Raw genomic sequence first — 12,832 nt, 5'->3', positions numbered from 1 at the left:
AAGGTCATAATTTTAAACACATATCCTGCTGGAACGGAAAATGAAAAGCCTTTAGCGAAACAAGCTACATATCCGTGCAGTTTGAACAGACTCTATACTGTTGGTACCTCAATTTTGTATTTTGATAATGAAACTCCCTTGGTATTCAAATGGACTGTTATTAATACAAAGCAGGGAAATCCTTTACACAAATTCAACAGGATAATTTAACTAAAAAATATTTTAAAGAAAGTACAACAGAAACAATCGTTTTCGGTGTTATTTTGCTTTTATTCACTACACATAATAATAAATTGATAGATAATTTGTGTTAGTTTGCACTCCTGATTAATACATAATATAAGACTTAAAATGAAAGCATATACTCTAGTACATAAGCAAATGTTGAATACAATTCAATCATACTAATGGAAAAATCATTCAGACAGAAATTCTGATCTTAAGCTTTAACTAAATAATTATAGCAATTTAAGAGTTAAAATAATGTAATCATTTAGTACATACATAATTTTTTAACCATTCAGTGCATTTTCTAACTTACAAGTATGATAATAAGAATAATTATAGTTATAGTAAGACTCATAGATGTCGCATTCAAATGCCATCAAAATGTTTATCGTCCACGACAATGCTTTACAAAATTAAGATATATAATATACAAAAAGCAATCTTAAGCAATATTATGAAAGAATTGTGATATTAACGCAATGTGCTTCAAGCTATAAAACAAAACAATAATTATGCTACATGTATCCAGTATATATGATTGATCTTACTCAACAAATTAAACAATAAAAGCTATATATGTCTGTTCAAGTGTTCTGATTTTGTTTGGTTATATTCTAACCAAGGAAATCGACAGATTTTAGCATAATTTCACCAGATTCCTTGTCAACGACTTTTACAACAATATCGGTCCCTCCAAAAATAAAACTTGTTCCAAATTCATGTTTTCTTCCAGAACTTGTGTCAGAAATAGGCACTGTTAATGTTCCAATGCGCTTACATCCATCTTCCGTTGTAAGTTGCGGATTAGTTGTAGAGGATGCATACACATTGACATTAATAGCAGTTTGATTATCGGTAATAGGTGTGCTGATCATTTCTGGTTGTTCTTCATCCACCTTGACGGACTGCCCTGCTTTAACATGAGTTTCAAAGATATCATAACATCGTAAGTCACCATTATCATCCTTTTCAACTCTTCCTTTTGCATGTTTGCAGCTTTCTCTGTATCTATGAGTTATTTTCTCCCCGTATGTTAACTTGCACACCCTTTCAGTTATTGCTGTGGGTTTGTGACCAAAGATGACAGCTCCTTTTAAGACTGCTAATCCTGCTTCGTCTGGAACGATTACTTTCAGGTGTTTGAATGTTGACTTAACATTCACTTGCAACACCGATGATTCAGAAAATCCACCAACCATTAGAATGGCATCACAACTATCAACTGAGGATTTTGTCAATATATTTTCAACATGACTTATTATTTTGCGAACGGTTGGTTCAAAAAACTCATTGAAGACATCACCATCGATTCTAAACTTATCTTTTAAAACCTGGACTTTGCTTTCAAATCTAGACTGTCGTACTAATTCCCTTAAATCCGTTTCTGTGAATTCATGACATAAGTCAGACAGGATAGCAGGGAAACGGATAGTCACGGATCTTGTAGATTGAATAGGTTTGCGTTTTTTGCTTTCAAATTCACGAAAAAATTCAATGTAGTCCTCTAAATGTAGACTTCTGAATTTTGAGATGACAACCGGTCCTGTAATACGATTGATTTGAAACCCTTACATCTGAGATATCATTTCTATTATATTGATATGGTATCAAGTACAAACTGAAACATATCTAAGTTCATACAAGGCTTAATCAAAAGATGAAAAGGTTATTCAAAAGAAGTCTGAGTTTACACCTCCGACAATTTATCCAAATTGAAAGTTCGTATTTGTTTTATTTTCATTTTCGCGATAAAGGGCATAAAACAAATTTAACGGAATGAGTAGGCAGCTTAATAATCTTTTGTGAAAATTTTCTCACTAAAATTTACAGTTACAATTACTGTTACATATTCACTTCTTATTTAAAGAAATATGGTTCATTGTCAAGTATTTTTGTGTGTCAAATATGAGTTACCTACCCACAATACTTGATAGAAACGCTTCAAATGCTAGATCTACTTGAGTTCCTCCCCATGCACCACCGCTTGCTTTATGGAGTTCCTTCAAGTTTCCATCGTCAGTTACTTCATGTACAGTTATATCAACTGTTCCGCCTGTTAAAGGAAACAAACAATTAACCATTCAAACATCTTTTACTCTTTAAAAGAAAATTAACAGGCATATTGCTCTCATTAAAAAAATACAAATGCTTTTTACATAAAACATGTATGCAAAAGTTTATAAAACTAGAAAACGGTTGGTGTTAGCGTTTCCATTTTTAGTAAAACATTTAAGAAGAATACCTCCTGCGTCAAGGACGAGATACTTTGTTCCTGATGACAACTGGGAAATAGATGCAACTTCTTGCTTGGTATTCTTTGTCACCGGAAGATGACGACAATAAATTGATGCGGCTTCAGGTTCAAGACATAAACGAAGGTTCTTTCCTGGAATCCCAGCCTATAAAATCAAAAGTTAAATTAGACTTGATAAAGTAAATATTCTAATGAGCTTAAATCATTAACATAATTATCGTATGAAAAGAAAAATACACACCTATATATCAATATAAGGCCGTAACAGGTCGCGACTTAATGCGGACAGTGATTGAATATAGATAATATATATTTAGTTTCCTTTATAAGTAGCGGTTCGAATTCAATTCAAAGTTTTTGAACTTTGTAATATACTTGTGTACATCTAAGGAAATTTATAGCGTTTAACTTACTATAACAGTTTAATCGCTTTGATTATAAACAAAAAACAGTTAATGTTGCAATATACTTTCACATTCATATACCTGTTGTGCTGCCTCCCTCATAAACTGTTTAGCTGCATCGTTCCATATTGCTGGAACAGTAAGAACCCAGTGTATATCAGATTCAAAATTTTTTGTATCAACATGACGGCTCAGAGTATCAAGGACATCCTTTCTTAAGAAATCAATAGCAAGCGAGAAAACCCTCATTGCCGGAAGTTTCTTACCAGTCTCATCTTCTAGTATATCACATCTTGTCATGCCCTAATACATTAGATAGAATAAAACTATGAAATGAGATGAACGTATATGTCCTTGTTTTGAAACTTCAATAGAAGATGAATATCATTTTATATCATTCTGTTATTTATATAATGATATACGCTGCCTATATATTTCAGAAAATTGCTACCAACATTTGATAAATTTTACCCCTGAATGTCTAACAACAATGCCATTTGAAACAATGCAATCCATTAGATAAAAAGCGACGTTATTTGAATATTTGTCAATAAATATTAAAATACTATTTTTGTTGATTATGTATACATGTCTGTATCACTCACTGTCTATGTTTTTTAATTATTTTGATTTTGTAAATGTTTTAGGGTCAGAGACCAAAAGACTTGCCAATAAAATTAAAATACCACGGTCATCAACTCATATGTACGTTTTATTTACATTTGATAACTTTCATATACGTGATTTCACTATAGATTACTTCTTGTAATCAAATTTACTCTTAGCTTTGAAATATGCAAAAAAAGTTTCACCTGTGTACGAAAGTAATTGTCTAGCAATAGACCAGTCAATTTGTCATGGTTAGAATAGTCACTTCACAAGAAATATTCTTTATAACTGATAAAGTGTTCCATTTTGTCCCGGTCTGTGCAGACAGGCAGGAAAATAGACATGGATGGATTGGATATATTTCTGCATACGTATGCGAGTTCATATGTTCGTATGCTTTATATATGTGGCATTCATGTTCATATATACCTTTACTCTAAAAAGCGTCATTTTAAATCTTCTGAAGAAGAACCACTGGTGTTGTTTCCTCTGCTCGCATATTTCAGCATAATTGTCCTCAGCATCATAGCCGAAAGAATGTGGCGTTTTTCCATCAGAATTTATAAGAATGCACGTTGGAACTGAAAACAATAGTTTTGATTGGGCATTATCAGAAACAAAATAAACTTTACAAATAGATTGACAAAGAATTTGTATAAGAATAACGACATTTGACTTAAAATTATTATATTGAGATTTTGATTTATAATGAAAATAGCCCGACATTATTCAAAATAAAAATAATAACAATGTAACTTTTATAGAACAAATTATTGACTTGAAAAGGAAAACGCTGTCTGAATATGTGATCTGAGTGTCGTTGTTTCAGAAAGAAACATCATAATTACGGTATTAGGAATAATCCGAAAACGTCATATTTAAATTGTCTTATTTTTGAAAAGTTATTTCCTACAGGTAATTAAAACGCTATTAGGCTGGAAGTATTGTGCGCTGCTTCTCATATTACACGTCATTTTTCTAGGAAAAATCGTCAAATAACGAGGGAGAAAATCATATTTTTTACATAACAACAGTTCTAAAATTGATATTCTAAAAGCTGATGTTATTGCGCGTTTTGTTAAACTTCCTCGCAGTTATACGCCTCTTAATGATTGATCTGACAAAACATAATAGCGCCCGCTCGTACATAGGACCAGCGAATAATATATTATTTAAATGCCCATTGACACTTATATTTCAAAGCTAAAGAAGGAATACATTTTTATAAGATATAATATTTGACAATATGTAACCTTCGCATTTGTCTTAAATGGTTTAATTCGCCCCAATTAAAAGTTCCTTAAACCTCATCCGACATACCATTACACATATAATATTAGTTTCATAATGAAAATTTTGTTTAAGACTGTAGTCATATTTCAGCATTTCTATATTCTAAATATATAAACTGAAGGTGGCAGTATTGTACCTTTAAGGGATAAAGTTGAGTGTGGAGTAGTCTTTGGTGTTATCTTCAGAGGATCTCGATCATAGTCAGTCTTGTATGAAAACGCCCATCCTGAGTATGTTGTCCCAAAATCAATGGCTACCACAACTAACAGGCTCATTGCATGTATGAACAAAATTTCTGTTACTCTACTCTATATCCTGTAATGACATTAACAACTGGTTTCAAAGGGGAAAAAAGAAAAAAGACGGCTAAATGAAACTAAAATTAATTAATGACGTTGAGGTTGATACCAATTTCATTTCCTATCGATTGCTAATCCCAACTCGAGAAATAGTTAGTTATATGATAATAATTTTGTCGCGGTTGATTGATCGATTACATGTGACATTCGTTCTCGATCAAACACGTTTATCAAATCGTTTCCGAATGTAACGATCGGACACAAGCATAAGGCATCGTTATAAAATGTCCATTGAGGAAGAGAAAGAACTTTATTAATCATGCGATTTGAGGAAGATAGCGAAGTACAGATACACTATTGTTCACCTGTATTTAATATTGATTATGTACTAAATCAAAATTATAGACATTATGTTATTAACATATTCTCAAGTTGCAAAATGAGAAAATGAATTCAAAAACGACAATGTGTTCGTATAAGATGCAATCGAGCAGGTAGAATTAAGTACAAGTGTGATGGCTACCCGTAATCATAATTTAAAAACAAGGTTTGGAAATAAAAATGAATGTAGAACGGTAACAACCTAAAAAATATTTATTTCGGAAATTACTAAACCCTTCATTATATTATTGTCATGACCCCTAAAATCATCAAAGAATTCACTTAAAAACAATTCTTTAAGTAGTGTGCTATTAGACAACGTTTCACCTTATTAATACTAACATACAATTGTATTTTTCAATAACGACCTCATGAAGATTGTTCTCTTTGAACATCTCGAAATTTATTTTTACTTTCTTCCAAGTATTTGTATCGAATGATAATATATGCAATTTACTTATGAAGACTAATGCATGTCAAGATAAATTACTTTCAGCATGAATGCATGTTATAACATGATTATCTGTTTTAATGTAAACCCCATTTTATGAATTTTACTAATTTACACATTATCTGGAAATAAGAGTATAAATGATCTCCGTGTGTAAACATATGAGATATTTAGTTAAGATAAAATTAATATAGTTTTAATGAACTCATAGATAAGTCGGTTTGTTTGCAAATACATACTTGTCAGCAAATGTCCCCGAGGCGCAATACCTCCCTTAATATTAAGAATTATCATTAATGTATAAAATGCTAAAATTTGTTCGAGTCGCGAATGAATTTGCGCTTTATTGTTAATTTTCTTGTACACATTTTTGTTTCTTGGATTAACTTCAAATCACTGGGCTATTTTTGATAAGCAAAGTAATTTTAAATTCCTTTTGGATTTTATAGATAATTCTATTTAATATATTTTTATCTATAAACACACACCAAACCAACCAGGGTAACAATCCTATAATACTGTTTATTATTATAGGACAGGGTCAATATAGGTTACTATTTGGTATTTTAGTTTATTTATTTAACTTTAATTAGTATAGACTCAGGAAGGAAAGAGGGAGTAAGAGAACACACAATAATTAATAAATACCAATAAATTATCAGTGAATCCAAGTACTCGTTGAGCAAACAAATTCAATCAGTGCACAACAGAATAAATATTGACACTAACAATTGTGTACTGGTCAATATATAAACAACTCTTTGTTTAACAAATACATACAATAAAACATACATTTAATAATATTATCAAAATTGATAAACATTTTATTTTCAAAAAATACAGTCGGCTAATTCTATCGTTTAAAACGATGAATGATATATATGTTTCAATGTTTAGAAACACAGGCAACTGTCAAAAAATGAAAACACTGGTAACTTCCGGTGATCCTCATTCCAGCTCGTTGTTGATAAGTTCACGGTTAATTCTAGGATTAATGAATCAAGGAAAGATTATGATATGTGCTATCAATTAACACTATATATTAAGGTGGCCGGCCAATAATAAATGTTTGAACTCTTTTAATTAAATGGGGCTGTGGTGTACCTGTCCTTTCTTTAGGATCTTTCGACGTTCTACAGACGTCCGTAAGACAAGCGGCAGCGTTGATCGTCATCATCTTTGTGGGTCCCTCGTTGGGCGCCAATGGTGATCTCGGCTATGAATTTCAATATAGCATGACGGGGGAGTATGCCACGGATCTTTCATTAATTAGATCACTCGTATATCTTATACCAGGACTTATTGATAAGACATGAGCTTCTTATTAAGGAGGGGATAATGATAATCTCTATTATACCCTGACCTTTTACGAATATGAACAAATCACTGGTATTATGTGTTCTGTTTATATCTAGGCAGTAGCTTATTAAAGTGAACAAAGCAACTAACTTTTGCAAAGTGGTCAAAGTTGTTCAAAGGCAGTGATTATAAATCTGGTTGTACTATCAGAAAAGATGAATTTTGACATTTGCAGTTTTAAAAATATTTTTTGCATGGTCCTATTACCTACTACTTTCTAACTCTGTCATGAAGGAATTTTTACTAAGCGGACTTTAAAGGATTATAGGCATATAAGTTTTAAAACGTTGTAGATACCACATTTCCTAGAAAAAGAAACTAAAATGATAATAATAAAACTCAACAGGCTACTTACTGCCTAAGGTTAAATATTTTTCAAGGAAGTAAAAACTATTGATAAGACTGTATTCAACGACAAATAAATTTTACTGAGGGTATTCCAATTTGCATAGGAATGAGTAACATTTACAGTTAAGCTGCTACCTTACCACTTTCGAATTTTCAAGTCAACATCTGATAGAGATTTTGATACGACTAATTACTAATACAGACCAAATAATGGCTGTTGTCTTTCCTAGTAATAGCATTTACTATTACATTAGTAACATTAATTCTAGCGTATGACTTGATAAGAAAAAACCTTTAACAATTATAATAGTAAAATTATAATCAAAGTTGTATGTACCCTTTTTATTTTTACCATACTTTATAGATATATTTTCCCATTTATACCAATTTGTTTTTCAATAATAATATTTAAATGAGTCCAAAGGTATATATGTTTATTATCAATGTATGTAATGTCTATACCTTGTTTATTTTATCTCTTAGAAGGTCATCACTTACAAAACTTAATAAATATTCTGTGTAGTATTTCATGTACATGTAATAGTTCTCTGCTTTTGATCAGATAGACAGCAAGTCTAGGTAACAGCTATTGGCAGCATGTATAAACAGATTTTAGAGTTGCTATTGATTTAGTTCAATGCATAAAAAGACCTTAACCTATGTCACCTTACATATGATTAATAATAAAAGGCTAAATCACATCCTATGACTCAAAATACCTCCCAATGAAGGTAAACAACAGAGATGCTAGGATACACTGAATATTTATTTCAACAGTAAAATGGTACAAATTCACAAGTTTTTAGTTATACAACGGAATTATCGATAGTAAACTTTGAATTGTTTCGTGGTTATACACATGGTCAAAAATATGTGTTTTTCTACAACCCGACATAGTCTTTTAAAGAAAGAAGGCACATGCTAACAGTTCAGTTCCCTTTATTCGTGTTGCCAAAAGTGACTTCCATGTACCGCACTCTAGTACTATTTGCTGAATGTAAAAGATATGTGCACGAGCAATATCGTGTGACGTTTGAAGGCACACAAACCCTATCGTTCAAATCAATATATTGTGGTGTGTGTCATTATATATGGGAATCATTCCCCTATGTTAATTCACCAACTTAGTTTTTGCATATTATTGTGCTCTTTATCAGTATAAACGTTGTAACATTGTTACATTATATCTTAATCAATTTTGCATTACTAGAATATCCTGTACTAGAATACGTTTTTACAGAATCAGAGGATGTTCAAAGTCAACTGTAATGCAGCTGATGTATGTGAAATATTTTTGTACCAGCAAGAGTTACCTCTCTTTATATTCTGCTTTCGCGAAAATTGGCTCCGCCTATTAATTTTCATCTATTTCCTTGATAATTCCATATATGGAAGTTGCAAAATCGTTTACAAATGTTAATCGCGTTATAATGTAAAAGGAAAGTGTGGTGTTGTAAACCTGAGTGTGTCAAGTTGATGCAGTTACATTTCAACGTCATGATGCACAGCATTAAACGTATTGTGTACGTTCTATCGTTTACATTGCTACATGACGCAAAATTGAAGTTATACAATTATAAATACAGTTTTCAATTTATATAAGTTGCATGTTTACAGCTTCCATTTTATCAAATCGAGACAATCAAAAAGCTTAATACCAGTGCAGTATGTAACTCTCGGATCGACAATTAGATTTTTACTAATCTGTTTAGTAGAACCGAAGTATGCATTGTCAAGTTTCAAAAGCTGGATTTTTGGCAACGAATAGCCTCCATAGGATTTTGCGACCGATACACGAGTATATATTCAATCTACTTTACGAACGGAGATAGAATAGATATGTAAAATGTCCAATTGCACTTTCGATTTTTGCAATTTATAATTCTTAGTGGTAAAACACAACCTCGGTCATCTATTTTTATGACAGTTTGGAGACCTTTTTATTGAAAAGGTGTCAGACCTTAATGGTATATTCATACATGCACAGTGCGTTAACTGGAGTGCAACACTCTTGATACCACAGTGTCTGTCATGAATAACATAGAGCATGCTGGATTTTTTTTCTTCTAGGGTTTACTTATTATGACGACAGGGACATCAATAAAACGTCATTTTCAGAAACACGTTCATTGGTTACTTTTTCTGGGGTTTCGTATTGTGATGGCAGGGAACATGTTTTTACCTATTTGCCTATTATACAAAAGAGAATTAAAACACTCGGCAATCGTGTTTCGATACTCTTTCTATTATGTATCATGTTTGAAACAGGGACCCTTTCATGATCGTTGAATGCCTACAATCATACGCCCAACATAAATATTTTTTGTCATGTGATACTTAATAAGGAAGTAAATTTTAGATTGTTTTCGACGAAATCAAAGTTGGCGTGTACCCAATATTAGATTTAATACACATTGATGATAAAGATAAAGAATGTGAAGAAAATAAATACTTAACAAAAATGAAGAAATGACAAATAATATATTTGGTCAAATTAACTAATACTAAGTGATGAAATTCGCCAAACTCGTAACCGGCGGAACCGATTGTTGGCATTTCCTAATCGTGTCTACCCAAGTAATTAATGTTATCTATCGCCCAGGAACAGTTCTTAAGTTTGACAAAATTGTATTCAAGTAAGTCATGGAAGTGAAGACTCTCCCTAGAGACAGTATGTCTTAAATTATGTTTGAAGTTTAGAACAGTAATATAAATACAAGCGCTTAGTATAGTCCAATCAAACGCGGGAATTAAATCAATAAAATATTTTCAAAGGTGGTAAATTTTATTTGCATGTACTTGTAAACTGTTTCCTGAAAACAACTTTATTTCTAAGTATTACGTTTCTAAAAGTATTCTTTACAAAATAACCATTATGCATTTTCGAATATAAGTGTTTACTATAATATATAGATATGTAATTTCAAATCATGTTTTTCGCAGCTACCATCTCTCCAGCAAGTCATGTCTAGAGGTATGGTGATATATGTCATTTGCGTAATTTGCGAATTGCAGAGGCCCATAAGGTTTTAAATTGACTGTTGTACAGCTGACAAGTTTTGGAAATAATTTGGCACAAATGATCACCGTTATGACTAAATTAGCAGAGCAAACCAATAATGTAAGACTATAACCAATAATTAAAGACAATAATCAATGTTAATATAAAAATATGTATATCTCATCTGATCATTTCATATTAAAACAAGAGTGTTTGAAAAATACAATTACCCCCACCCAGATTCATTTCAGTAACTTTTTTTCAAAAAAGGATTATCCATCCATTCACTAAGATATGGGGAGTAAAATGCCAAACAAATGTTAACACAATTATATGATTTGACAGAGTAATGAAGTTTGTTATTGTGCAAAATATAAGTTGACATGTCATTGCTATTTAATAACGTAGATAACGTATATTCAACTAACCAATAAATATTTATCAAATATATATAAATGCAAGACCTTGACTTCAACCCATTGACCACCAACTCCTTCCAAACTTTAAGGACCACCTTTGGTATATTCCTTGTAAATATGAGACACTGGTAAAAAAAATACAAGGACTGTATAAAACAAAGAAAAAAAATGTAAGTAAAAGTGAACTTGACCTTGTAACTCCTAAAACTTGACCTTCAAAAGAAGAACAACATCAGTCTATCAAGCCTTCATAAGCAAATTTTTTGTACCCCTAATGCTTACCCACCGAATCTTTACTCAAACCAAAGGAAGACAACCATGTCGGATATCTTCCCTCTAAATATGCAAGGAATGTATCTAAAAATAAAGGTTGTACGGGCAAAATTGTAAATATCTTTAGCAATAGTTACATGAATCCAAATAACCCCTAACTCATTATAAAGGAAGAAAGCTATGCAAGTTATCTCACTATCAAATATGAAAAAAATCTGTCAATAAATAAAGGCTGTATGGGCAAAAGTGTACAAATCTATTTTTAGCACTGATGATTTGATCCAACTCAATTCGAAGGATGGAGACCACACAAGTTATCATTCAACCAAAGTATAAAAACCTTCGTAAAAAAACGACTGTATATTTAGATGTTTAGAAATCAATTATCGGCAAGCTTTACTTTGATCAAATGACCCTAACCAAATCAAAAGGAATAATATATCATGCAAGTTAGCTACCTGAAAAACATCTGTCAATACATAAAGGCTGTATGAGCAAAAGTGTAGGTTCTATTTTTAACACTATTGAACATGACCAAACTGACCAAATGTATAAGACTTCTTAATTTTATTTTCCTACCAAATATAAATACATCTGCAAACAGATTACACTGTAAATTTGTAAAAAATCTATTTCTGATATTGGTGACATTGACCTTAACTCAAATGACTCCTAACTTAATCAAAAGGGGAGGACCTCCCTAGAAATATCCGTATGAAACATAAAAGAAATCGATTTCAAAATAAAGACGTTATGGGCTCAATTGTTTAATTTTTTTCTACAACAACGATCTTTATTCCTCATATTGTTATAGGACAATTTAAGGTATCTACCTACCAAATATGGAAGATTAACCATTCAAGGCCCTATTTCCAAAGTGATAAAAGTCAAATAATTTGGAAAAATTGATGTCACAATTATATAATTTGGCGAAAACATGAACATTGTATTGTTAAGTGATTGTGTATATTACGAAGCGATTAGTATAGATAGAATTTAAGATATATAGCAAACTTGCCGGTTAATGTTAACCATATCCATTTTCGAAATGGTTTAAATAATTTGGAAAAATGGAAGTCTTAGTCATGTTACTTGCACAGATCCTAAAATTTGTATAGAATGGTAAGTGTGTAAAATATGAAGCCATTGGTACAGGTAGAGGTAGAACCTTAGATAAATCCAACTTGCCTGTTTAGATTAACCTTGTACGAATGTTCTTACAGGCTACATTTAGGATTTCCTTTTTAACTTTTTTTTATCCTTTTTCAACCCCATAATAACATTTTCAACCCCAGAGTACATTATAAAATTACAGTTTGTTCGAAATTAATCTCGCCACATAATGTCAGGTTGTAAAAACCCTTATGTCTTCTTGGTTTGCCCGGACAGACGGACGGACTATATGTCCGGGGCATATCTTCATTTGAAACATAGGTTATCCAATATGTATATACTCACATTGCTATCAGGTCCGCCTAATCCGAAAGTTTGAAATAAAGTGTAAAAATATTTA

The 12,832-nt window shown here is 31.6% G+C and overlaps 1 protein-coding gene across 1 annotated transcript; it reads right to left on the bottom strand.

Annotated features, from left to right (window-relative positions):
• Positions 1–258: 258 nt before the first annotated feature.
• On the bottom strand, positions 259–12,832 carry LOC132743877 (heat shock 70 kDa protein 12A-like). Its single transcript, XM_060732456.1, has 7 exons — positions 12,778–12,832; positions 4,925–5,103; positions 3,925–4,076; positions 2,968–3,189; positions 2,471–2,627; positions 2,147–2,281; positions 259–1,771 (listed from the first exon to the last, which is right to left on the bottom strand). Exons 2-7 carry the CDS (start codon positions 5,061–5,063, stop codon positions 843–845), a joined length of 1,734 nt encoding a protein of 577 aa, XP_060588439.1. The 5' UTR covers positions 5,064–5,103; positions 12,778–12,832; the 3' UTR covers positions 259–842.

This window comes from Ruditapes philippinarum, unplaced genomic scaffold (genome assembly GCF_026571515.1).
Source record: "Ruditapes philippinarum isolate M1 unplaced genomic scaffold, ASM2657151v2 ctg3265_1_1_1_1, whole genome shotgun sequence".
In the NCBI taxonomy this organism is placed as follows: Eukaryota; Metazoa; Mollusca; class Bivalvia; order Venerida; family Veneridae; genus Ruditapes; species Ruditapes philippinarum.
This window is presented reverse-complemented; position numbering and strand designations above follow the sequence as displayed.

What these genes read in the sequence shown, in the direction of transcription:
- LOC132743877 (XM_060732456.1), bottom strand. Translation starts at nt 5,063, where the DNA reads ATGAGCCTGTTAGTTGTGGTAGCCATTGATTTTGGGACAACATACTCA. An exon ending in TGACGCTTTTTAGAGTAAAG is followed by an intron (nt 3,190 to 3,924) that starts GTATATATGAAC and finishes CTAATGTATTAG; the next exon opens with GGCATGACAAGATGTGATAT. An exon ending in TCTCGTCCTTGACGCAGGAG is followed by an intron (nt 2,282 to 2,470) that starts GTATTCTTCTTA and finishes TTCCTTTAACAG; the next exon opens with GCGGAACAGTTGATATAACT.